Genomic DNA, 26,437 nt, shown 5'->3' with positions numbered 1-26,437 from the left:
AAAGATAGAAAAAGAACCGCATGAGAGTAGAAACTATAAAAAAATCCTGTAATAATGAAGAACAAACAAGATTATTAAGATCCATAAAAGACTCTAATATACTAATGGGTACATTAATATTTTTACTTTTTGCTCTCTATAGAATTACCTTTAATGCAGCCATGTTTCTCATCGTGTGTGAATCCTTTAGGACAAAACTTGCAAACGGGGTGGTGATCTTCTACTGAACATGGAGCACCACCACAAGCGCCTTTGCATGGGTCCTTACATTGGAAATCTCTGCATGCTAAGTTACTTGGGCACCCGCTGTCTCTCAAGCAAATTGATAGTGATGGATTACATTCTTCAACACACACGCACATAGCGCGATGATCTACTACTTCACATTGCTTTCCTTTAGGGCACATTGGCTCAACAGATGCTTGGCACGGATTCACACACTTGGAATTACGACAGGCCGCATTTGATGGACACTGTTCGTCTCTTGTACATTCTGCATGTTCTGGTGCACAAGTCAATTCTCCTCTTTCATTCAAAGCAAATCCATTCCGACATACACAAATGGGTCGGTGATCTCGTACTTCACATTTCTGATTTAGTCTACAGTTTTGGTATCCGAGGCATGGGTTGCGGCACTGATTGGTGCTGAGATCACAAGCCAGTTTGGAAGGGCAAGATTTAACTTCAGAACATGTGAATGTGGTATTGTTTTCGTGTGTGGATTTGCACGTAGGGTCGAGGCGGCATGCAACCCGCGGCTGTCCGACATAGCACTGTGGGCAGGAGCACTGCGCTTTGTGCATCAGGGTCACACACAGGGCATCTTCTCCACATACACCTCGCACTGTGCAGGGGTCCACACAGTGTAAGCTGAGACACGCTCTGTCTACTGGGCAATCCTTGTCGCTCGTACATTCGATACCTAGGAAGATGTGAAAGAAGAAAGCAGAGTCGAAAGAGCGGTACCTTCAGCCGCGAAGAGGAAACTTTCTCACGAGACAGTGCATGCTTTTTGAAACTGATAGTTTATGACCAGAGATAATGTATATAACGGAATATTATAATACAAGCGATATGTACATGAAGCCGAACAAAATGTTACTGACGTTTGATAACTTAAGCACGAACGGTGAGAATGCTTCCACTAATTAAACATACCGTTACGTACAGATATGTTAAGGCATCAAAATTTAATGGCAAACATATTTGTACACAAAGTATTTTTTTCTATTAGCTTTAGGTCATTAGAATCATTCCTTCATAATAAGGGGTTCCTAAGGATGTTTGGATTGCTACGCAAAAGTAATTTAGAATTCAACATAAACTTCCTTTGGTACCCACGCCTATATATCAGAGATGAACTGAGACCCATTAAAATACCATTTGTATTTACAAGTATGTGGTAGAAGACCTATCACATAAAGTTGGCATCATAAACCTATATTACATATTTATTTTGAAAATATTTATAATGTTCAAAAGTAAGACCACACTAATAACCTGAATTATGAATAGGGCATATCTTTAAAATGTCAAAACTCAACTGTAAGGAAGTACAGACAGACTGTACAGAGTGCGTTTTTACATTGTGTCAAACGATCGACAAAATCTATGGTATCTACTCACTGGTGTGACATTCGACATCAGCTTGTCCTTCTGTTCCGGGAATACAACGACATACAAATTCTGCGCCTTCTCTTAAGCATTCTCCATTAATTCCACAACCAGTCGTTCTACAATCAACAACACTGCGTTCCTGGGCACCTGAAATTGTTAAATTGATTTAAAAATGGTTTCATGCGATGGAGATGATTACATAGCCAGAATGTGGGAATAGGATGTACACACAAAATATAATCACCACACAATAAAGGGTCCCTTTTTCATAAAAACGAGCGTAGTACGTCCATATGACATACTATAGGTATATAAAAGCATTTGCCTATTGCAAACAAATAATATAAAAACATTTTTAATACTTACATTCTATATTTGGATCGCCGTTAGGATAGTTTCTTGGACAGAAGCACTGTGCTTCTCCATGTGCACCGATATGACACTCAGCATTAGTGCCACATGATTTATATGCACAAGGTTCCATAGCGCCGCAGAAACATTGTTTGTGAGGATTGCCTGCACAGTTCGGTGGACACGTGCACTCATACTGGCCTTCCTCTAAGTCACGGCACCGTGCACTCACCCCACAAGGGTTTCGCAAGCAGCTGCCGGCTGGTGGCTTAGAACACTCAATCTTTGCATTTCCAATGTAATTTGGTGGGCAAGTACATTGAGGATTACCGTCTACTGCTCGGCATATAGCATTGAGACCACATGCCCCCGTACATACATTTTTGCACATGCCATCTTCACATTTCTCGTCCGCACCACAGCCGTCATTATTAGAACATTCGTATTGTTTACATTCTTCTTTAGGATCCCCGGTGTATCCGCTGGGACACTTGCATACAGCGCGGTGTTTAATGGCAAAACAAGCGGCATTCTCGCCGCAAACATCTTCTCGGCAAGCTTTCACGCAAAGTTTAGAAGAACATAACATGTCATCACCACAATCAGCATCGTAATTACATCCGGGAATACAAACATTTTCTTGGCATATTTGTCTTTCTGGGCATTTATTTGGTACAGTACATGTAGATCTACAAGCTCCATTGTAACACTTCTCTCCGCATGAACACTCGGAATCGGTTTCACAAAGTGAGACGCAGTAACCACTGTCATCACATGGACAAAAGCCGTCACACAGCATTGTTTTCCTTTTACACTCTACAAGAGGATTGCCGGTGTAATTGCTGGAGCAACTGCACTGAGCGCGATGATTTTGAACTTTACAGTCTGAACAAATTCCACACACTGCGTTTTGACTACAGGGATCTACAAAAAAAATAAATATTATGACGTTTTTTTAAATCACTCTTTTTTTTAATAAACAATTACTGGTAGAAACATTTTTTTACCTTTGCATTGCCCATTTAAGCATGCTTGGTTAATGTCGCATTGGTTATCGTCTCGACAGCCTTGCTTGCAAATCCTACCATCGCAAATGTAACCTTCGCTGCAGGCTTCATTACTATTACATACCACTCTGCATATACCACGAATACATTTTTCATTGGATAAACAAACGCTGTCACTGAAATTGTAATACATGATTAAAATATGAAATACATGGTTATTGTAGGTACTTATTACTCGTATTTATGATGCAGACTCTTCAAACAACAGGAGTAATATATATTTTATGTCTCTTACCTTCTACAAGATGGTTGACAAGTTCCTCCATAGCAATTGAAACCGTCACGACAATTCTCATTGTCCTTGCATGGTGATATTTTTCTCCGGCAAACAGTTTTTGGATCTCCGAACAAAGTCGGTGGGCATGTACACACCGGTTGATGATCTTTCATCATACAAGCGGCATTAGCTCCGCAAGTTGCGGGTTCAGTACAAGGATCCATACATTGTCCTGATAAGCAAGCTAGCTGGCTTGGGCAATCGGAATTTGATCGACAACCAGTTACGCAAATGCGTTCGTTACAGATCTCTTCGTCAGAACACTGTTGATCCAAGGTACAGGCGTATCGACAAACTCCAGCAACACACCGTTCGCCTTGAAGACATTGAGAGCCATCTGGCGTGCAGGCAGGACGACAGCGATCATCTTCACATCGCCAGCCGGTAGCACAGTCAGTGTGCATGTGACAAGATAACGACGGAGCTCGCACACATCCAATGTTAGGTGTTGGATTAGGTATTAAACCTTCAAGACATGTACAAGAAGCTTTTCGTTCCACTACAGAGCAGGCTGCGTTCGGACCACAAGGATTAACATCATTGTCACAAGGATTTTGGCAGATATTATTTTTGCAAAATTCGTCAGGTCCACAATCTTCATCGTGTCTACATCCATACTGACAACTGTTTCCTAAACATATATGTCCCAAGAAACAATCGTTGTCTACGCGGCATGTTACTGTGAACAAACATATTGACATAAAACATTTGTCAGGACGATAATATTATGTAATTATACATAATTGATAGGATTTGTATATTGAATAAATAGTATTTAATAAAACATTAGAACACTTAAATATTTGAATAATAAGTTAATTGACTTCTACATAGTTGCCGGAGCATTTGGGTTTGTGCGTAACATGTCGTGGGTTTGATTCCCGCAACAATACTGTTTGTGATTCACAAATTGTTGATCCGGTTTAAGTGTTGTGTGTAGGTATGAAATTATGTAATTTTAAGCGCACCTACGACATACACATGAAGTGCCAGTGTGGAGCAACGTTAAAAAATTACGAACATTGTTTATGAAATAAGTTTACGTTAGACAATATTTGAACTTACATAAGCATGTCCCTTTAGAACATCTTTCATTCAAGGCACACTCTTCATCGGCTTTACATTTGGGCACACACATGGAATCTTGACACATATAACCATCTTCACATTCTCCTGCTGCTCCGCACAATCTCGGCACTAAAGAAATAAATGCAAATAAATTAATAAACCATTTTAAATTTTTCGAATAATATTTACAAAACACGTTTAACTTTGACTTACTTCTAACACACTCCACGTCTTGATTTCCTGTGAAGCTCTGGGGGCAACTACACTGAACTACATGATTGTCAATTCGGCAGTAAGCATTCAATCCACAAGCTTTTTCCATTAGGCAAGGGTTTACACATTGTCCATTAAAACATTTTTCAGATGATCCACATTCTTCATCCACTAAACATATACCTAAATAATAAAAAATGCGATATAAATAATTATGTAATAGTATAAGCAGTGTACATAAGTTATCATAATAATATGAATAACTTACTTTTGCAAAGACCATTGTGGCAGTATTGGTCTTCTCCACAATCACTTCTTTGTTTACATGTGACTTCCTTCAGTTTACAACCTTTTTCGCTAGATGCATTACCAACATAACCGTCCTTACATTTGCACTGGCCATTGTGTCTTGAAGCAATACATTCAGCGTTAGCTCCGCATTTGGTAGTTTCGCAGGCATCTACAAAATAACATAAATACTTGTGTCATTTCACTCTTGTTTTATCATATCGGCAGATAGCCGGAAAGAGATCTTTAATATGATATTAAAATTGCTTTTATATGGAAAACAACTAAAACTAACGAATGCGAGCACTGAATATTTAACTAACCTGTACATTTACGAATTCCGTCGACAACCGTACAGCGAGCTACAGGAGGACAATCTCTATTGAATCTGCACTCTTGAGCTTTGCGACAACCTTCTTCATAAGGGTCTCCGACATACCCAGCGGGGCAGACGCATAGAGCGCGATCTCTTAGATTTTTACACTCTGCACCATTGCCACATGGATTAGAAGCGCATCTATTAATTTTAATGCAGCCAATTTTAGGGTCACCTGTATAGCCGGGTTGACAGTAACACACATGTTTATGTTTCTCTGAAGAACAGATTGTATTATCACCACACGTATTTTCCACTAAACACGCGATTTTACACATATTTTGGTGGCATTGTTTATCATCAGTACATTGCGCGTCACTTTCGCATTCTTTTCTTTTACATCCCTGGAGAGCATCTCCGAAGAAACCAGGTGCACACGAACATGTGGGTTGATGGTTTTTACCTACACAAACTGCTTGTCTTCCACATGGATGCCTTTCACATACTTTAATGCATTGTGGTACACCTTTTCTTCCCACAGTACAACGTTCGTCATCAGCACAATCCTCGTTTGTTAAACACTGCACTTCTTTTGTACAAATTCTGTTTAAGCAAAATTGAAAATCTGGGCAGGTACTGTTCGAGTTGCAAGTGACCCGACATGTATTTTGAATACATAGTTGGTCATTTAAGCAGTCTCTTGAATTTTGACATATACCTAGAAATAATACAGTTATTAATTATATTTAAACCAATGACAAGTTTGATGTTACGAAACAAGAAACAGAAATACAAAAAACTTACCAACACATAAATTGTCAACACACTTTGTTCCTGATGAGCACCTATTGTCGTTTGTGCAGTATTGAATAGGAACACAACCAAGAACAGGATCTCCCGTATAACCAGATGAGCATGAACAGTGCCCGATATGATTTCTTGAAAGACAGTCTGCATTTTTGCCGCAGGCACGAGGTATACTACATGCGTTCTTACATTTGTAGTTAACACAGGCCTCCTCAGACGGGCAATCACTATCTTTGATACATTCAAATTTAATACATTGTTTGTAAGGATCACCTTGACTGTCTGGTGGACATTCACATATAGGTTCATGTTTGGACACTATGCACTCAGCATTTTCACCACATGGCGAAGATTTTTCACAAGGATCGATGCAGTAATTATTATAGCATTTAGTTTTGTCTGAACAGTCTCCATCAGAGAAACATTCACCAGGAGATCTACAGTTTCCGGTGCTTGCATCTAATACAGTTCCATTAATACAAGTACAACTATAGGAACCACGATTGTTCACACAGTGCGCGTTCAAAGGACATGGGTTACTCAAGCATTCATTTATATCTTGACAAACATTGTTTACTAAATCGAACCCGGTCTCACAGGTACATAAAGCTTTGTGGTCTTCTATTGTACATGTTCCGCCTTGGCAATAGGTTTCTTCACATTTGTCTGTAAACAAATTAAAAAAGTTAGGTTGTATATTTATAAAAAATATAGAGAAAATAAATTATGTATGAATTTAAAACATTGTACATACCAGAACACTTATTATTTCTTGTATTGCAGAATTTATCGCTTGAACAACCAGAGTCATCTATACATTCCACCTTGAAACATCCGATTTTTTTGTCAATTGGATTCCCAAGAAAGCCTTTTTCACAAGTGCAAGCTACTCTATGTTTTACAACAGTACACAATGCGTTTAAGCCACAAGTCTTAATTTGACAAGGATTAGAACATTTTCCTCTTATGCAAGCCAATGAATCTTCGCATTGATTATCACTTCTGCATTGATTTGGTAATAAACAACCACTTGTATAGGGATCACCGATGGCACCAACTGAGCAAACACATTTGTAAGAACCTGGTGTATCGACACACTGTGCTGATGGATGACAGGGATTATTAACACATTCATTTACATTTGTACATTCGTCGCCTGTTAGTTCAAATCCAGGAAGGCACTGACACTTAGCTGACTCACACAACTGATTATTCAAGCAGTCAGAATTGGTTTTACACCCAGGAATACATATGCCAGCGCTGCAGTGTTCACCATGTAAACAGTTGCTACTTGAATGACAGATTTTGTGGCATCTACTATCACTGCATTTTTCTCCAATAGCACAACCAGAATTATCTTGGCACGGAACTTGACAAAGGCGTCCAATGCACATATGATCTGGAGGACACTCTGATGTCCTCAAGCACGAACTTGATTTTCTCACACAGCCCTGTTGAGGATTAGGTGTACCTTGAAATCCTAGAGGGCATTCGCATTTGATACTGTGATTTATTTTGGTACAAATTGCATTTGGACCACATGGTCTGGACGAGCATGGATTTACACATTTGTTGTTAACACAAGCTTCTTCGCTAGGACAGCCTTCATGACTTCTACAGCCAATAAGACATTGTCCGCTTACACAGGCTTGTCCTATGCCACATTGGGTATGTTTAGAGCATTGTGTTACACATAATTGTTTAGCACAAGTTTCTCCCGGATCGCATTGGCTGGAATTTTTACAAGCTGTGAAACATTGGCCACTGGAACAAACATCACCATTGCAGTCCTGTTCATTTGAGCAGACCAAAAGCTTTTTCTTACAGGCATTGCCTTTAATCATTTCATAGCCATCAGGACAAACACAAATTGCTTTTCTGTCGACAACTTTGCATAAAGAGTTAATTCCACAAGCACCATCGCAAGGATTGACACATCGTTTGTTATTGCATACGGTTGCCGGCGGACAGTCATCATCACCCTTAGTACATTCATCTTGCTTTCTACAACCTCCAGTTTGACCATCTTCGACAAAACCTGTTGGGCACCTACATACGTATGATGAATGTCTTGGCTCACATATAGCAGTAGAATGGCAGGGATTGGGATTGCAAACTTCAATTTTTCGGCAGTTAACTTCTGGTATAGGATCTGGTTTATAGCCATTAGGACATTGACAAGTTTCTTTATGGTTTTCAGCAATACAAACAGCATTATCACCGCATGAATCCTCTCCACAAGCATTTATGCATGTATGTGTCAGACGGTTGCATAATTCATGAGACAAACAATCTGCATTATAAATGCAAGGTACAGACTGACATCCCTTTTCTAAATCATTTGGGTTTCCGGTAAATGGACCCGATGGACACTGACATTTTGCAATGTGATTGTTGGTAACACAAATGGCATTGGGGCCGCATATTACTTGTTGACATGCAGATATACATTTTTTAACATCACCAACATGTTTGCATACTTCATTTTCTCTGCACTGTACATCATCTGAGCATTGATTTTTGTCGATAGCTATACATCCATCACGATCATTTGGATTACCGACAAATCCACCCAAACATTCACATTTACTTTTGTGATTTCTCGTCACACACTTTGAATTTTGTGGACAAGTAAATAGCAGACAGCTGTCTTCACATTTGTTAACTCCAAGCACATCTTTTTGACAAGACTTATTATCATCGCAGTCATCGTCAGAAACACAATTTGGAGTTGAGGGTTGTTCACAAATAGAATTGACGGGATTCCAAAGAAAACCATCTTTACATTCACAGCCGGGGTTGTTGTCTATAACTCGACAAATTTCGTTAGCACTACAGGCTATTGTTGAGCAAAGATCGAAACATTGCTTTGCAGTGCCGTCAACTGAAATGCAAACTTGAGGTTCGTTACAATCGCTGTTTTCGTTACATTCCATTTCGTGAGGTTCTTGGACAAGTAAATGGCAACCCGTTTTCACATCAGTAGGCTTGCCAACATATCCTTCTGCACAAACACAATGAGCTTGGTGGTTAGCTCCTATACATAGAGAGTTTGGACCACATTGCAACTTACTGCACGAGTCCACACACTTACGAACGTTTTTAGCAACTTGGAAACATATCTCAGAATCTTTACAGTCCCCATCTACCATGCATTTATTTTCCGGCACGCAGCCTCTTTGTAGATCATTAGGATTGCCACTATGTCCTGGAAGACAATGACAACTTCCTTCTGTGCATATAGATTTAGGACCACACATCATCGTACGACAAACATCGACACATTTAGATTTTTCACAAATGTAACCTTCAGGACAGGTAGCATTATGAGAACAAGTACAAATGGCGCCATCAACACATTTGGGAATAGATACTTGTGAGCATAATTCGTAAGGATTTCCAACATATCGGCTTTTGCATATACAACTGAAACTTCCGGGTGTGTTTATACAAATGGCATTTTCCCCACATGGTTTACTACTGCATTCATCTATATCCGTGCATTGTATATTAGGATTTCCTATGTAGCCTGGAGGACACAGACACTCAACATGAGATCTCGTTTGTTGGCAAACTGCATTGATACCACAGGAGGCTTTAGCACATGTTATTTGTCTGCGAGGTAAACATGTTTTGTATGGGTTGCCTGTAAATCCTTTGTTACATTTACAAGCATTGTTTTGTCCATAAACACAATGAGCATTTTGGCCACATCCAGGTTCACAAGATGGAGGTGAAATAGCTGAAAAACAATAATGAAGTTATTTGTAAATCGCTAAGCTGTTAAACATAAAAAAAAATAAGGAAAATAACTGTTATACTCACGAGGCATGCAGAGTAAGTCTGGATTACCAACGAAAAACGCATTACAAACGCATTTGCCGCTCTGTTGGTCACATGAGGCGCCAACTCCACAGACAACGCCATCACAACGTTGTCTGCAGCGGCCAGCAACACACATCAATGGCTGTTCACAAGGTACGCCAGGTCCACATGTATCTCTTCTGCATGCTCCTCCTGGGAACGGATTTCCTACCATACCTTCGGGACAAACGCATGTTGGCCCAGTCTTCGATATTATGCACTGAGCACCAGAAGCGCATGAATATGTATCGCATCCTAAAAAAGTATTAAATTATTTATTCAATAAAATATAGATAACGCCTTTTTATAAAAGGGGGGGAAATTACAGGTGATAAAGAAAATAAAAAAAGTATTAAAAGGAGCTTACCAGAAATACATTTGCCACCTTCAGGTTTGGTGTAACCAGGACTACAACGACACCACGCCGCATGATTGTCCACTTCACAAAAAGCATTCGATCCACACAAAACAGTTGTGCAAGGAGATAAGCAAGTGCTATTCAGACACGCGAGCGTGTTGGGACAATCCTTGTCTGAAGTGCATGAATATAGTTTTGTTGACACTTCTTCGAGCGTACCTAAAATCGTAAATAAACTTATAATAACACGATATTACGTAAAAAAATTACGTCAAAGTTACTTTCATGTAATCGTACTTACATCCTGATTTGTAGGGATCACCAACCATATCAACAGGACACTCACAGCGATATCCACCTTTCTGGTCGTGACAAATGGCACCAAAAGCACACGGTGCACTGTGGCACTCATTAATATTTGTACATCCCGTGTAGGGATCTCCTTCGAAGCCGGTCATACACATGCATCGAGGTGGGTCACTTGGGGTACATTTAGAGTTAATTCCGCAAGTAAATCTTTCACAAGGATTTTTACATTTTTGTCCATCTGACACATCTAAATAAAATGGTGGCGGGCAAACACATTTACCAGGTTGAATACATTTTTCATTCGGGAAGCAATCTGAATCACTGATACATCTCTTTTGATTCAACGTACAATGCCCAGTTATTGAATCTTGACTATAACCACTTGGACATTTACATGTAAAAGATCCAATCGTGTTTACACATTCTGCGCCAAATCCACAAACTGGTTGTCCAGATGTACACTCATCAATATCGTCACATGACCCTTCAGCTGTTTGTGTGAAACCGATCGGGCAAGCGCAATAACTTACTCCATCGGAAATTACAATACATTCGGCACCTTTTCCACATTTATTATCTTTTGAGCAGCCGGAAAGTACACAGCTACCATCGATTACTTTGTAAGGTGGTTGGCACTGACAAGTAATATCGCTGCATACTTCACAAATGTTGTAAGGGTTTCCGCTATATTCTGCAGGACATTTGCATTCATAGCTGCCAGGTAAGTTCTTACAAATTGCATTAAGACCACACGGTGATCGACCGTGTTGGGTACATTCATTAATATCTTCGCATATTCCAGTTTCTTTGCTGCGTGCAAACCCTTGTGTACAAACACATACATTTTCCCCATCGTGTAAAATACATTGTTCACCTTGAGGACACGGTTTAGTATTACTGCATTCAATAGGACTAGTCCCAGGTATGCAGCCATCCACATATGGGTCCCCATTAAAAGTACTCGGACACTCACATAAGAAACGTCCGGGGAGATTTTTACAAACTGCTCCAACACCACACGGATTTTCATTACATTCATTAATATCTTGACAACCAGTTGGTGATAATGGGTCGCCAGCAAAACCACTTTTACACGTACATTGAGCGACCTGTTCATTTAATAGACATTCCGAATTACTTCCACATTGCAAAGCTTCACAAGGATCTGTAAAGAAAAAATGTATCGGATTGTAAATGATATTTAAATAACATAGATAAAAAAATATGTTATTGAATATATTTGGACGATGATAACTTACGCCTGCATTCATTTCCAACATTCGGCTCTGGACATAAACATCTCGAATTAGGGTCGCACACTGCATTTCCGGGGCATTCGTTGTCAGATTTACAAGTAAGTATTTCGACACATCGTACTCTAGGGTCTGGATCTGGTATACTACCTTCAGGGCATTCACAAGAATACGATCCATCACGATTTATACAATCAGCTCCAGTGCCACAAGCATTCTCTAAAAGGCATTCGTCGATATCTGTGCACTGTTTATAAGCATCACCCGTGTAGCCTTCTGGACATTGACAACTGAAACTGCCCGGTGTGTTACTGCAGCGAGCATTATTACCACAGCGACCCACCGGCCCAACTGACGTATCACACTCATTGATGTCTATACAACCTGCTGCAATATCTGTGGGGTCAAATGTCCAGCCAGCTTCACAAACACAATATGCTTCTATTCCGTCTGGTTTACAATACGAATGCTCGCCACATTTCACATCCTCACATGGAGCTCGGCAAGATACTCGTGGAGGAGCACCAACGAATCCATTAGCACATTGGCAATTAAATCCACCAAGTTTATTTATACATATTGAATTTTCTCCACATAAAGAAGAATTTTTAGCACATTCGTCAACATCAATACAAATTGATCCTCGGGCGTCGAATCCTTCTTTGCAAAAGCATTGGTTATCTATGCACTCCGCATTGTTGGTACAGTCGAAATTAGATTTACACAAAGTATTAACGTCGACCTGAAAAATCAAAACTCGTATTAATAATAACAAAATTATACCTGTGAACTCTAAAAATGTAAACCAATATTACCTGCTCGCAAGCAACTTGTGGATCTGGTTGAGCTCGGTAACCTTGTGGACAGATACAATTGTATCCTGGCGCCGTATTCTCGCAGATAGCGTGAGTTCCACAGGGATGTTCAATCGTCTCACATTCGTTGATATCACGGCACCCCCCGGCTACACGCGCGTCTCCTGTATACTCTGGCTTGCAGGTGCACACGAAGCTGCCGAGGGTGTTGGTACATACAGCGTGTTCACTGCACACTGCTTGACTAGCCTTACATTCATCCACGTCTGGTGTAACAAACAACGCAACCACTAATTACATCAGACACGTGCCATTACCCGTTTGTAAATATACGCACGCAGTAGGTACACCGACAGCCACTACGAAGAGGAAGAGATAGACACATAGACGACTCAGAAGGCGACAGAGAAAACGACGAAAAAGACAAGAGAAGAAGATGGTAATGAAAGAACATTACACGTCCTTCGAGGCACTGGAACACAAGAATGCACCCAGTCGTCGTAAAGTATATGTTGTCGACGACGGATACGATGAATGGCTGAAAATTCGACTTATTGGTCTATAAAATGTATCAAATGTTATAACCGTCGAATTAGTAAAAGCGTGAAGCTATCGAGCGACAAAGTTCGGTAGTTTTCAGCTCGATTCGTTAAACGCGATTAGGTTAAATTGTCACAAAGCGTTAGACCACAGAAAAAAAGGTTGGTTAGAATTACGTCACACCTACTGGCGTTTCAGATAAAGACTCACCAGTGCACAATACGTCTGGATTGCCTTCGAAACCTGGTGGGCACAGACAGCGATAAGCGCCTGGAAGATTCTCGCAAACTGCGGAAATTCCACAAGTAGCGTGTGCACATTCATCCTGATCGCGACAGCCGACGCGGGGGTCGCCCTCGTAGCCCGGTGGACAGCTGCACTCGTAGCCGCCCTCCACGTTGCGACAAACTGCGCCCGGCCCGCAACTTCCCTCAACCGCGCACTCATCGATATCAACGCACTATATCAAACGAATTATTTGTATTTATTGCTCATGGGCACAAACTACACTAGGATTTTCACGTATACAAATACACAAGTACACTTACACCAAGACCCGAAGCAACAATTTGTGCATCACGCATAAAGTAGTGTGCAAATCAGGAATCGAACCCGCATTGCGTTGCGCAGAAGCTAGTTACCTAGCCACTACGCCAGTCCTGTAGTCTCACTCAGCATGACTTGTGTTCATCAGAAATTATGTTCGAAAATACGTTACAGTATTTTTAAACAGTTGTGAACCTTCCACATTTATATTGTTATCAAAAATATGTGTACATTATCCACATTCTACTACTATTTTTATACTGCTTTTGCAATAATACCGAAAAATTCACTTACACCATCGAAAGCATTTCCGGTATAACCATCCTGACATGAACACGTGTAGTTTCCTGGATAGTTTTGGCACACAGCGTTGACACCACAAGCACCAGGACGTCGACATTCGTCAATATCTGTGGATTGTTTGTAACGTTTACTATCTTACTACATGTGTTACTAATCATTTGAATACCTCAATTCGTATTTGCGAAAGGCGATAAGTGTACTATTGGTATTTAAATTAAAAGAACTTTAACTACCTCTGCACTCCTCTTCCCCATCACCTTCGAAGCCTCGGTTACATTTGCAAATAAAATGAGCTGGCAAGTTACAGCATTCTGCGTTCGCTACACAACGCGATGCAACTGCTGGGTCTTCGCACTCATTTATATCTGTAACGAAATAATTAAATTGTACCTATATTTTATTTTCTCAAAAGGATAGTACGGTACTAAAAAGAAATTAGTTATTTAATAACTCTACATAATTTTAAATAATACGTGTTTATAACATGACGAGTTATCAATTGAATATATCGATAAATTAATTACCTCTACAAGTGAAACCGTCGCCTTCGTAGCCTGGGAAACACGAACATTGGAAACTACCGACCGTGTTCGTACAGTGAGCAAAAACATCGCATGGTCTTTCTTTGCATTCATTAACATCTAAAACAGACAAGAAAGTAAAGTAATGTGTACATTCGCCGCAATAATACATAATAATAACACATAATAACAACAATGTACCTGGTTCCTGGCAGTTGCAGCCGCCGAAACCATCATTACAATGGCACACCCCGTTTAGACAACGACCGTTTATACATTGGGCGCCATCTTCTTTGGTACAATCATCTACAAAATTAAATAAATACATGTAATCACATACGAAAAGAGAATAAGAAATAATTTATGAAATGCGAATATTATTGTATGTGTTAATAAACTCACCTGTACATTTCAATTCTTTCGCGAGTTCGTCGGATCCCTTATAGCAATCCTTGACACCGTCGCATAACTTTGATAATTCATATAATTGTAATATTTGTGTCGATTCGTTTACTTGACAGCCAAAATAGCCGTCTTCTAAATTTAAGAAAAATACTTCTCGTTTTATTCCTAATCCTATTCCATATTGGCTTTGTGTCGCTACCTGTGAAAGACAGAATCAATGTTTCGACAATTTGACTTTGAATTATCTTTGTAATATCACACATCTACTTATTGTCTACAAGACACAGAAGGCAATAGTTTTTTACTAAATCTATTACTTACATTTGTCGTTGTGACTAAGAGCGTCCAAACCACGAGCGGTAAGGTGTCTATATACATTGTCTCTGTAACAAAACAAATAATACATGATTAAAAACACAATACTTTTAGGTTTAATAAAATGTGAAGTAATGAATAGTGAGGCTTTGACCTCACTGTGTGTTACGTGTCTTATTTCTTATGTATCATGTCATGAGGAAATGTTATCAATATCAGCTGATTACATTGGTTACTCCAATAAAGGATGTTACATTGTCCATTTACAAACCCTTTGAAAATATGCGACCATAATATGTAACTATTCGAAAGAGTTTCAATGCACTGCATTTAGTATGTTCTTTTTAACACAATTTTTGTCGGTGTCGACTTGTATAAAATCTAAAATCTAAATTACATGTACTTGTAATTGTTGAATCATTATGAAACTTAGCAATTATATGTAGGTTCGAGGACCATACAATATTATTTTGCAATCGACCTGGAGTAATGATGGAATTGAAAGGTGAATGATGGAAGCTAGGGCTAATTACTAGTAAATATATCGAGAATATCCTCATTACAATCTTTTCTTGTAATGACGAGGATTTTGGAACGAGCTTCACTGACGGACATACTGACAGACTATAATTTATTGAAGTTTCAAAAGCACCTATTTAGAAAAAAAAATGTTTTAATTAGAATACTTTGAATATGACCGAAAGCGTGTTTTAGCCTTTTAAAAGTAATAAAGAACAGTGGCCAAAATGTATGAAGCAAAAACCCAAAACCGATTAAAATAATTGATGAAATTATTAAATTGATAAAATAAATTGATTGAGTTGTCTACCTTGACGGTAGAGTATACATACATAGTATACCAAAAATTCAATAATTGTATTCGATTAAAACATCATCAAGTAATAAAAATATCCAGTTTATCATGATCTCACCTTGTATAATCTTTCCTGAGATTTAACAGTCAGTTTATATTGGTAATTTTTGAACAAAATCACAACGTGGTATGATAATCGTAGAAGTTAGAAGTGTTCAAATCAAAAATGGAAAATATACGATGTATTCTCCTTCGATTTAATTTTGGACTATTCTCTACGAGACTTTAATAAAATAAAAGACCTACTCAATGAATACTTTAAAAAATCTCAGTTATTAAAAAATAACTTAAATATTAAAAACAAGTTTGAGGGCCAAAGTTAAAGAAATAGTCATGCAGTGATCTTGTCAGTCGTTCCAATGTTCGCCACAACAAGTCAATAAACCTGTTTGTAAAGAAAACGCTCTCGATCTTACATTACAACCTTTCAAGTGCTATTTTATTTCATGCTGATGTAAACACTGTATTTACAAACTCCACTTTAACCTATACTAGTTTTGCAATGATAAGTAGAGCCTAGAATATGTTAATTTCTGATCTCTCTTACAATAATAAGATATTTTATTGTAAGAGAGATATTTTTGTGAAAACAATTAAACATAAATTATCAGCAAATCAATGATTTCGATGGGATAATTGTTTATTTTAACATAATTAAGTTTCTTTTTTAGCGTTGATAAGTCTGTGTTTGGCCAATAACCCGCTTACTGCCAGAACGGCGAAGCGAACATGTGAATTGAGATCGTCGATCGATTACTAACTTAGGCCGTTAGACTACAAGAAATAAAACTGACTGGCACCGAATTGTATTCCTAATTCTTCGTTATAAAGTTCAAAATATTCAGTTCTATTAATTGCAATACTGGTACTGCTTAACTTAGTCGACTCAAGAACTGATAGTTATTTATAGATACCATTAGGAGTAAGTTTTCGTTGATAATTACCTACAACAACGACAAAGGCGAAGGCTGTAGCGCGAGGTCATATAACTGTGTGAGCGGGGTATTGTCGTTTACCTACTTGTCTGCATCGTGCCGACCAATTTAATATAGGCAAGCATAAGTCCAAACATTGTAAACACAAAATGCAAGTAATTTGGCGCATGTGTTAACGATGTTGCGTGTTTTACTGATTGCATGCCGATTTACAAGTGCGTTTGCACTTCAGCTAAGCGTGAGTCTCACCGCAAATGTCGTTGTGCCAGTTGTCACAGCCGCTGCACTCGTCATTTGTAAGTAACTACGCTATTATTTGCACTTGCTGATAAAAACAGTAATTGCTACTCTAAAAGTGAACGCTTTGAACAATTATACTGACCATGTTTATACAAGTTTGAAATTGATTAACTAGCTTTTTCTTACTTAAAAAAATAACTAAAATATGGAGAAAAAGTTAATATTATAAAAGAAAAATGTCAAATTTTCGCGCTACTTTTTTAATCATTAAATGCATCCAGCCATAATTCGTATCGTGTTGTATAAATAAGGTTATTCTCGAAAAAGGTTGAATAGCATTCACATTTTGTTTTAGAAGTAGCGTCGTATTCTATGATTTCTTAATAGAATTAATTAAGAGAATACTTAATATAAAATATTTTAAATTTAATTTAACCAAAATAAAAATATATTTTGTTCTGAATATTGCTTTGGCAGCTTACTCTACCATAAAATGGCTTTAAAGGTGCATTATATTGGGTAATGTTTATTTATACAAGGATGGGCAAGAGACAAGGTCTTTTAGATGGTGTCATAAATTATAATACCTGTACACAGTACACACAGGTTAAACGCAACATTAAGGCAAAACACCTATTATTGTTTTCAATAACCACTACCCTTGACACCATATAGTACTCTTAACCACGTCTTCGAGTATTTTATTATCATTGACATAAATTAGCTATAAAATATAGACCTCCATATCTAAATCTGAATAGAACTTGAACAGATGTTTGCATGTATACGTAAGAATCTAATAAAAAACAAAACTATGTGAATATTAAGTCCATTATTCGCTAATAGTAAAGGCACTTAGAGGTGTATGCCTATTGTACACCCACTTATAAAAAGAAATAGCTCCAATGGTCTATAGAGTTTACTTCTAAATACAGTGGACCTCCGGTAATCCGACAATCATTATGCAGGGCAGTGTCGGACTATTGAATTTGTCGGATTATAGAGCACTGCCTAAAACCCCCTATAATCTGGATTTTTTACAAAAGAGTACCTTGTAATCCGGCCAATTAAATATCCAATGATAAAATTCTATATGTTATATGACAAATTTGAAGTACAAATCATACTTAACTTATTTATATCGAATTTAGTAAAAAAAATAACAATAAAGAGCTTATGTTTTATTTATAAAATTAAGCATAAATGCACATACACATTAATCAAAATCATGTAATGAATTTATCAAATTATGAAGCTTGGAAATATTCGTCAATATTTTTTTGTTTAAGATTTTCAAAGTCATGTCGGATTACAAGGGGCGCCGGATTAGACAGGGGCCGGATTATCGGGGGTCCACTGTACTAAGCAATCTAGACTCACTTAGTTTGCTAATTCTTAAAGCTAAAATCAAGTTTGAGGCACGCAGGCCTCTGGACATAGAAGGCAATCTATATTATAATAATAAATGATAATATTTTTGCAAAATTCAACATATACAAGTATGATAACTTGTTATTAAGATGGAAATAACATTTCAAGGTAAAAATCTGCTCTAAGTATCTCAGTAAAAAAAGGTTAAAATCCTGTTGTTTAATTGATCTCGTCCGTTTTGAATATAAAAAAGTATAAAATCTGGCGTGACTTACGCAATTATCATCATTTACTTGTAAAAACTATTGTGAGAATAGGAGACACGCGTTACAATATAAGAATCCAGTTTTATATAATTACGTGACTATAGACCATCGACTAATATATTATAGGCTCATCCTATTACATGCAAATCTTGGTAAAACACGGCTCTAATATCAGGTACCTTTATGGTTGCCACACATCTCGATTGTCAATTTAAGAATATTTAATTAAGTTTTCTTCTTTATACATATTTATTTTTTTCTTAAAAACTTCCTTGAAAATCCATGGTTTCTAAATAACGAAGATGACTATTTATATAAATTTTTACACATTTCATTCTCTGCACTAGCCAGAATGCGTGCACTACTGAACAAAGGTCTCTAGAGGACTGTTAAATCGAATAAAATTCATAGCTTGTGGTGTAGTGGCTTTGGAACTGGTAATTTATTTTATATAGTACAGTACCTACTGTTTTCATATGTGTGGGTAATATATGTAAATGTGTTTATATAAGTATTGTTAAATACTATCTTTTTATACTATATATTTGCAGATTTTGCTCATATTAGTAGGAGTTTATCTCGGACTAGACCTTCGCATCCCATAGACGAAGCAAGGCGATACTTATTCATATTCATCTATTTGCTTATTACGGAAGCAACAATATAGTTTGGTGTGGGCGCACAGCCTTCTATTTAATAATAATCTAATATATTATTCAATCAATATTTTAATAACCATAAGTATCTGGCTAACTAGAAGTAATTTAATATTGTTTTACTCGTTGATCCAGTACCATAGATTTTTATAAAATTAAATAACCAAAGTACTACTCTCAGCTTTTTGTATTGAAGAGAGCTTATGTGCTAAGAAAGCGAACGTAACGGCGAACGAAAGTGAAAGAGTAATTTAACAATATCGATCACCGAGCGAACTTATCAGCACACGTCAACCGATATAGGCACACACTCGAAGTGTATTAAGCCTTACGTCATGAACGAAGTTGCAAGCCGTCATGTGGGTTCGTGTACTTCGCGTGTACGAATGTGGTATCAAATCGGGCGTAAAATGCGTCCGCGAGACCGAGCCCGCTTGCGCCATTCACTTTCACGCAGCGCTCGCCGCCACAGCGTCAACGCACGAGTCGGTACTTCATGTACTGAAAGTGGGCTCACAACGAACAATGCCTCTACGCAATTTCTCTCCTCGCAAACAATTCCATATCTGATCCCTGATGTATCTTGTTTTTAATTTACTTCACTAGCTATTATTGAGCTAGAAGTCATAACGTAAAATGTAAGTCTATTTTGGTTAGACGGGCTCGGGTATTGAATAGTCAGCATACAAGTTTTAGTTGTAATTTTATGTTGTTTTTGTTTTATAGGCTAATGTTATTCAACATAATAAGTTGGCTCTTCATAAAATCTTACATTTCGTACTTGTAGTTTTTCTGTTCTGCAATTCGAAGCTGTAGAGTACAAAGTACTTAATTTTAAATCTTGAAATACTAGTTACATCAAGTCTACATCTCTATGTAAAAAACACAATTGACGTGCTTAATTCAAAAACCTGATTGTTTTTTGTTAAACGTACCTACATTTATAGTTAAGCGAGTAAGTTTGCGAAGAAAACGTTCACACTGTATGCGAAGATGATGCACGAGTAATTGCAGTGTACTATGTACGACTTCTCACAGAATTAACACCATTATTACACTATTTCCCTAGAATAAAGTACTTTCTCGATCAAATCGCGGCCAGTGGGTGTTAATGCAAACGTCTCATTCTATTTTATAGCCATGATCAGCATTGTTTAAAAGAATAGTTATATGAGTGTAAGAAATTTTAATAATCACTCAAATTAACGTTTGTATATAACATCTTGTCTTGAATATATTTTTGTCAATTTAGTTTGCAGCTTTTATTTAAAGGAGTCCACATCGTATTGCTTAAGTTGATTATACTACACGTATAACAATGCAAGGTCACTAATTTGTCTTGCGTCTTTGGACCTTAAGCAATCATCCTTACTTATATGGACGTGATCAAGACGACTCGTGCGAGTGAAATACGATAGCACAAGCCTAACTAGCCGGCGCAATAAAGCCCTGGCCTGCTGCCGGTTATTGTAGTGAATGTGTTCTGCTTAGATCTCGATAGCTCAGCACAAAATTGCATTGGTATTATCGATAATAATCGATTGAAGTGAGTGGCGCGCGTATCATTCCGAACGGTACCAGTAGTAACTCTAGCGGTACAATCCATCTGTTACACAGGCTTCGAAAATATCTGATATTTATGATAAATATCAAAATGTTGGATACATATATCAATACGATATATATCCATTGTGTATGAACATCGTGTTGATATTTCATAGTATTATGTATTTAGGTACATAGTTATATTCTTGCATTTTACTTAAAACAAAATTGTAATCTATTATTTAACAAAACTAAATATGTATATCACAAGGAAATCATTGTATGTATATATCACAAATAATCATGATATATATCCTTCAAACCCCGCTGTTACAGCAGCAATAGCGAAATTATATACAAGTTTATACTGTTTATTGGCCGCACATGCGCGTCACGCCTAGCTCCTTACTCGAATAAGTAGATACTTACTTAACATATTCACGTATATACGTTGGGTAAACACAGTAGATAAGTATGTTACTCCAATTCGACAGTTTCCTCAATAATTGTTTTTCATAGGCTGATTGAGAATGACAACCCGGATCCGGGTCAGAGCAGAAATGTAAATATTGAACATTGTGTCGCCAAAACATAGGCGTGAAACTGTAGGTGGCACCATTTTTTGTGGCTCTTTTGGAATGTGTTCTTTACTTCCTATATTTTTATCAAAGGACAGATGTGATTTATGTAGAAACACACAATCAATTTTACAAAAAGCGATTTTATGTGTCAGATAATTTACGCAGGATTGGGCAAATTGTGTTTGCAAAATGAATCAAACTGGTGAATAAACCTTTTTATACCGTCCATAAACAGAAATTGGGCGATACATAGGTATTTTTTGTAATATCTAAGAAAGACCGTCGTCAAAAGGTTTAGTTGAATTTAAATATCTGTTTGATTATTTTAGTCCCCGACATATTAGACGTGACGGCACTGCGTGTATTGATAGCATCTATTAAAGGAGAAAGAGCGGTTAGGCCAAGTCCAAGTTCCGGTGACGGCCGACGTCGGCGGCGACCGGCGACCGGCGCGCTATGCGCCCCGTGCCGGGAATACTAAACGAGCCTCGCCGACAGTGCCCGAGGGACGGACAAGTGGACCGACCGCTTTGTACGCCACATTAAAGTGCCAGAATCATTTAAACAATGCGGTTCTTCCTCCTTTAATGATATTTTGGAAATATTTGTACTTTCTTATCTAATTATGATGATTTCGGCCATTACGCTAAGTAACTAATCAGATGTTTTTACAGCTCACTAGTTTTATATAAACGTTTAAATGGAATAAGTAAAATACAGTACACAGCAATTTAAGTGTACTATGCTTCGGTACGAATGGACCAGCTCAACCGGAGTGATACTACGGCCTCACAAAAAACCGACGTTGTTTGCGTTGTTTCACGCTTGTGTTGTATGAGTGAGGTTACCGGAGGCACAATTACCCCAATTCGCAATCTTCTTAATCCCCGATTCCCCAACAACCCTTACATTCCTATCCACCAACAGGCCAGCAACGCACTTGTAACGCCTCTGGTGTTTTGAGTGTCCATGGACGGTGGTGATTGCTTACCATCAGGTGATCCGTCTGTTCGTTTACCTGTTTATACCATACAAAACCATTACATTAGCATGCGCCCAGTAGTTGTGATTCAATATAAGTAACAGCTGTCTACATATTTGTAATTCAGTAACTGTGTTGGCAGTGTATCATTAGACAATTAATATGTACGAAGGTTAATGTTTACATAAGCACGTCCCACATCAACTGTATTTGACTATGAACAAACCCTGAGTGAAAAAATTTAAATGATCCTTTTCATAATTTAATATCATCTCGTTAAATAAAGCTTCTGTTCAAAAAAGCATGAGCCAGATTTAAAAACTATATCAATGAACAGTTTTGTTTTTGGCTTTATTTATTTAAAGACTTATGAACATAGCAGTAGAATATCGGGTTTTATTCTATGGACATTATTTTCCAAATAATTGAAACTAACAATATTCTGGACACGAAATTTAAATTATAAATTATTCAAAAGCTCCTATTTAACCTTTAATATACGTACATATTACTTGAAATCTCATTAGCAAAGTAGTCACAAATGCAACTACCGAATAATGCGTCAAAAACCTACAAAAACTACATTTATAACATAGCATGGTTTTTCAGTTTTGTGTGTTAAGAATTATTCTAATCAGCAATACCATTATTCGAATGTTACGCTTCTTTAATTATCGTAGTACTATCGTAATTTTTCGACATATGTAAGCAACCATTTGCTGTTTTTCTCAGCAACTATTTTGTTGTTTTGTCAAAGCTCTTTCCTTTCACATGTCCTTGCTGTGGCCTTACTACTATTTACAATACTTGCAACGTTTTGTAACATTTTACATTAATATTGATTCATAAACTTACATATCTATCCATTAACTACATAATTTTGTTATTAACTTCTGCTGAAACTAAATACATTTAGTTTATAAGAATTTGAAATAGATTTTCGATTCTATACAGTATAATTACAATACATATCATGAATAGCTGTATAGTTTTACGACTTTTGAAGTTATGTAAAGTAATAAACATTATAACCAGACAAGAACATTCGTGCCCATTGACAGGGATATTCGTTTTAAATGGAAATAGGACAATTTTCATTATCTGAACGTTAAGACTTAAATTGTTATTGTAAATTTATGGCCATGCATTCTTTAGTTTTAGAATAATACTGTAAGATATTGTATTGCCAAATCATAGTATACATCCTTAAGCCACATTATTTTGTTTATTGCAATTGTAAAAGAAATAGTAAAATATTTCACGAGCTTCTGACTACTGATTGCACCAAACTAAGAACGACTACAAGGAAAAAATAAATTTACAAGATCTGTACATAAAATTCATCCTTCTCCATATTTATAAGAACCGGTAACCACAGTTACGTCACCTTTCTACACAGGTCCTTTCGGTTTAGAGAAACTGGTCCAAAAGTAAGCAAAATGGTGGACAACATGATTATGAAACAAATCCACAGTTGTTGCCTAACTATGCAGACCAGAGATTCGGAATAAATGCTTAATTAAGATTTCCGTTCATAATACAATTCTCATGTCATAAAGAACACCTGATACAGCTATGTAGTTACAATGTACATACACCTACAGATTCAATTTAAAAGGCACCTTACGTAATCAGATCACGCAGATCAATGGGTTGAGTACACAAATCAACATTATCATTCCCTTCAGTTAATTTACATACAAGTGTTATATATGCTAAGCTTTGGTTACAAAGGCCTTTTTAACGTACGTACATATATAAGTATACATACTTTAGTTACATATGAACACTGTACAGTTATATGAAAGAAAGTTTTGGGTTATTCACCAGGAAATTGATAAAAAGGCACCGTGCGTAAGGCGGCTAAATAAAATAAACTTTATTTTATTATGATAAAATATAACATAAACACGACTGTATAATTTTATTGTACATGTGATACGAAGAGTTTAATTCCACCTGCTTAATATTCTTCTATAAAACTAAAGCACCTAAATTATTCACCATTGAATTTTAACAGTCCTAAGTCTCAGAGAAAACAAAAGAGTCATATCACAGCATAGGTACTTATGCAGAAAATGACAAAGCAGCAGGAACGGTACGGAGAAAGAATTCTCACCCATCTGTGGTTCAACCTAATGGGATGGTAAATGCGCAGTTTTTCACAGGCAATGGGATATTGATGTGTTGTTGCGTGAGAATATGGGATGACTTAGGACCGTACATTATAGTTGTATTACGGAATGACATAACGGGCCAATGTCGCCGGTTGGCCGACCAGGGACGGCGAACGGCGACAGGTGCACACGGCGCTCGCGCAGCTAATATGGCGCCACCTGCGTAGATACAATACCGTCGCGAGCCTCTGCACGGACTATCATGTTACATTATTTCAACATTAACAGTCCATCTTCACATCAGTACACAATCGAGGAATGTGAGGTTGCCACGTATGCACCTACCAAATATTTATTACAAAACAAGTGCAACAAGACTATTTTTTGTTTCTATTCTAAAACTAATCTAGATTAATTAAGATCCATATCTGTACCAAACTTTTTATGCCTAATATCTTACCTAATTCACTTTCAAGTTGGAAGGAAGCTACTACTATACCGCTAATTTTAAAGATTTCATCGTTTTCTAACCGTAAATGATTAAATTTAGTACGCTAGAGACGCTACTATACATTATGAAACAAGTACAAAATAGAGTAATGTGCGTGTTTCGTGTTTAAATGAGTATTTAACAATAGGCTAAAATATAGGAATTGTGTTACGTTCTGATGCAGACATTTTAATCAAATTCAATAATGGATTAACTGCTCACAAGGAAGACGCAGACGGATTAACAAAATAACAAACGTAGCAAAATGAGTGGTATCTATTTCGAAACGTGGAATAAAAAAAACTTCTTGAATCTTGATCTGCTGCTGATTACAATTACCGCTCGGTGGGAACATATTGCATTAAGAACAAAGGGGCCTTGAAGGAGGCGCTACGCTCGGGTGCAACCTCGTCTACTCATGCTGTGCCTTTGTTGCTATTCTCACTATCCTTCTCAACAATAACCCACGCGGATAATTAATGCAATAGGCCGAGGGCTAATGAACTGCAACCATTATGAATTTAATTGTTTTTATTAACAACGTACAACCTCTGGTTTTTCTCACTGTGTGTAGTAAGCCTGTATTTGTGAATAAATTATATATTGAGCACTGCTGCCAGGTACTTATTATCATCATCGTCATTACTACTCATTCTAAAATAACCCTTTTCACCAACTTTCCAAAAAGGAGGAGGTTCTCAATTCGGCCGAATTGTTTTTATTATACTTAAAACTATATACATGTTTGAAGTATTATAAACAAGCAGCTTGACAATAGCACAGATATTCAAACAAACAGACCGGCGTGGTAGGTGAACCATAAGTTATCAAGACAGCTACAATAAAAGATTTTATCAAAAAAACCGTAACAAAAAGCATTCACGGTAAAAAAAACAAACAGAACCGCTATATCCATTTGTATACATCTCACTACCTATTTCCTACCTTATTATCCTTTCAATCTCTGCGCTCTTTGGTATTTGATAGATATTATACAGAATCAGGTGATATCCAAGTATATTGACAAAAATTTGTTTCATACGATTATTACTTACATATATTATATGTATAAGATCTTACGCAACACATGTCTTGATGTCATTAAAATAAAATATCATTTTCAAATTTCGTCGACAAAAAAAATAAT

General features: G+C 37.3%; 1 protein-coding gene across 13 annotated transcripts in view; it reads right to left on the bottom strand.

Moving 5' to 3' along the window:
- LOC118267170 (uncharacterized) overlaps nucleotides 1-26,437 on the bottom strand; it is a 102,250-nt gene that overhangs the window by 70,073 nt on the left and 5,740 nt on the right. For 8 of the 13 annotated variants that reach the window (XM_050703072.1, XM_050703066.1, XM_050703067.1 and 5 more), the window contains exons 2-24: nucleotides 15,240-15,301; nucleotides 14,916-15,117; nucleotides 14,715-14,819; nucleotides 14,517-14,633; nucleotides 14,226-14,357; nucleotides 13,984-14,099; nucleotides 13,354-13,603; nucleotides 12,604-12,869; nucleotides 11,795-12,530; nucleotides 10,528-11,700; nucleotides 10,236-10,445; nucleotides 9,830-10,123; nucleotides 6,759-9,746; nucleotides 6,002-6,670; nucleotides 5,205-5,915; nucleotides 4,862-5,053; nucleotides 4,594-4,776; nucleotides 4,378-4,509; nucleotides 3,271-3,991; nucleotides 2,976-3,151; nucleotides 1,984-2,892; nucleotides 1,627-1,764; nucleotides 149-922 (exon numbers count right to left, since the gene is read on the bottom strand). In XM_050703072.1, the coding sequence (XP_050559029.1) occupies nucleotides 149-922; nucleotides 1,627-1,764; nucleotides 1,984-2,892; nucleotides 2,976-3,151; nucleotides 3,271-3,991; nucleotides 4,378-4,509; nucleotides 4,594-4,776; nucleotides 4,862-5,053; nucleotides 5,205-5,915; nucleotides 6,002-6,670; nucleotides 6,759-9,746; nucleotides 9,830-10,123; nucleotides 10,236-10,445; nucleotides 10,528-11,700; nucleotides 11,795-12,530; nucleotides 12,604-12,869; nucleotides 13,354-13,603; nucleotides 13,984-14,099; nucleotides 14,226-14,357; nucleotides 14,517-14,633; nucleotides 14,715-14,819; nucleotides 14,916-15,117; nucleotides 15,240-15,296 (11,251 nt within the window). In that variant the 5' untranslated portion in view covers nucleotides 15,297-15,301. The remainder of the gene's footprint in view (nucleotides 1-148; nucleotides 923-1,626; nucleotides 1,765-1,983; nucleotides 2,893-2,975; nucleotides 3,152-3,270; nucleotides 3,992-4,377; nucleotides 4,510-4,593; nucleotides 4,777-4,861; nucleotides 5,054-5,204; nucleotides 5,916-6,001; nucleotides 6,671-6,758; nucleotides 9,747-9,829; nucleotides 10,124-10,235; nucleotides 10,446-10,527; nucleotides 11,701-11,794; nucleotides 12,531-12,603; nucleotides 12,870-13,353; nucleotides 13,604-13,983; nucleotides 14,100-14,225; nucleotides 14,358-14,516; nucleotides 14,634-14,714; nucleotides 14,820-14,915; nucleotides 15,118-15,239; nucleotides 15,302-26,437) is intronic. The other 5 variants (XM_050703076.1, XM_050703077.1, XM_050703078.1 and 2 more) reach the window with 2 other exon arrangements.

Source organism: Spodoptera frugiperda, chromosome 23 (genome assembly GCF_023101765.2).
Source record: "Spodoptera frugiperda isolate SF20-4 chromosome 23, AGI-APGP_CSIRO_Sfru_2.0, whole genome shotgun sequence".
In the NCBI taxonomy this organism is placed as follows: domain Eukaryota; kingdom Metazoa; phylum Arthropoda; class Insecta; order Lepidoptera; family Noctuidae; genus Spodoptera; species Spodoptera frugiperda.
This window is presented reverse-complemented; position numbering and strand designations above follow the sequence as displayed.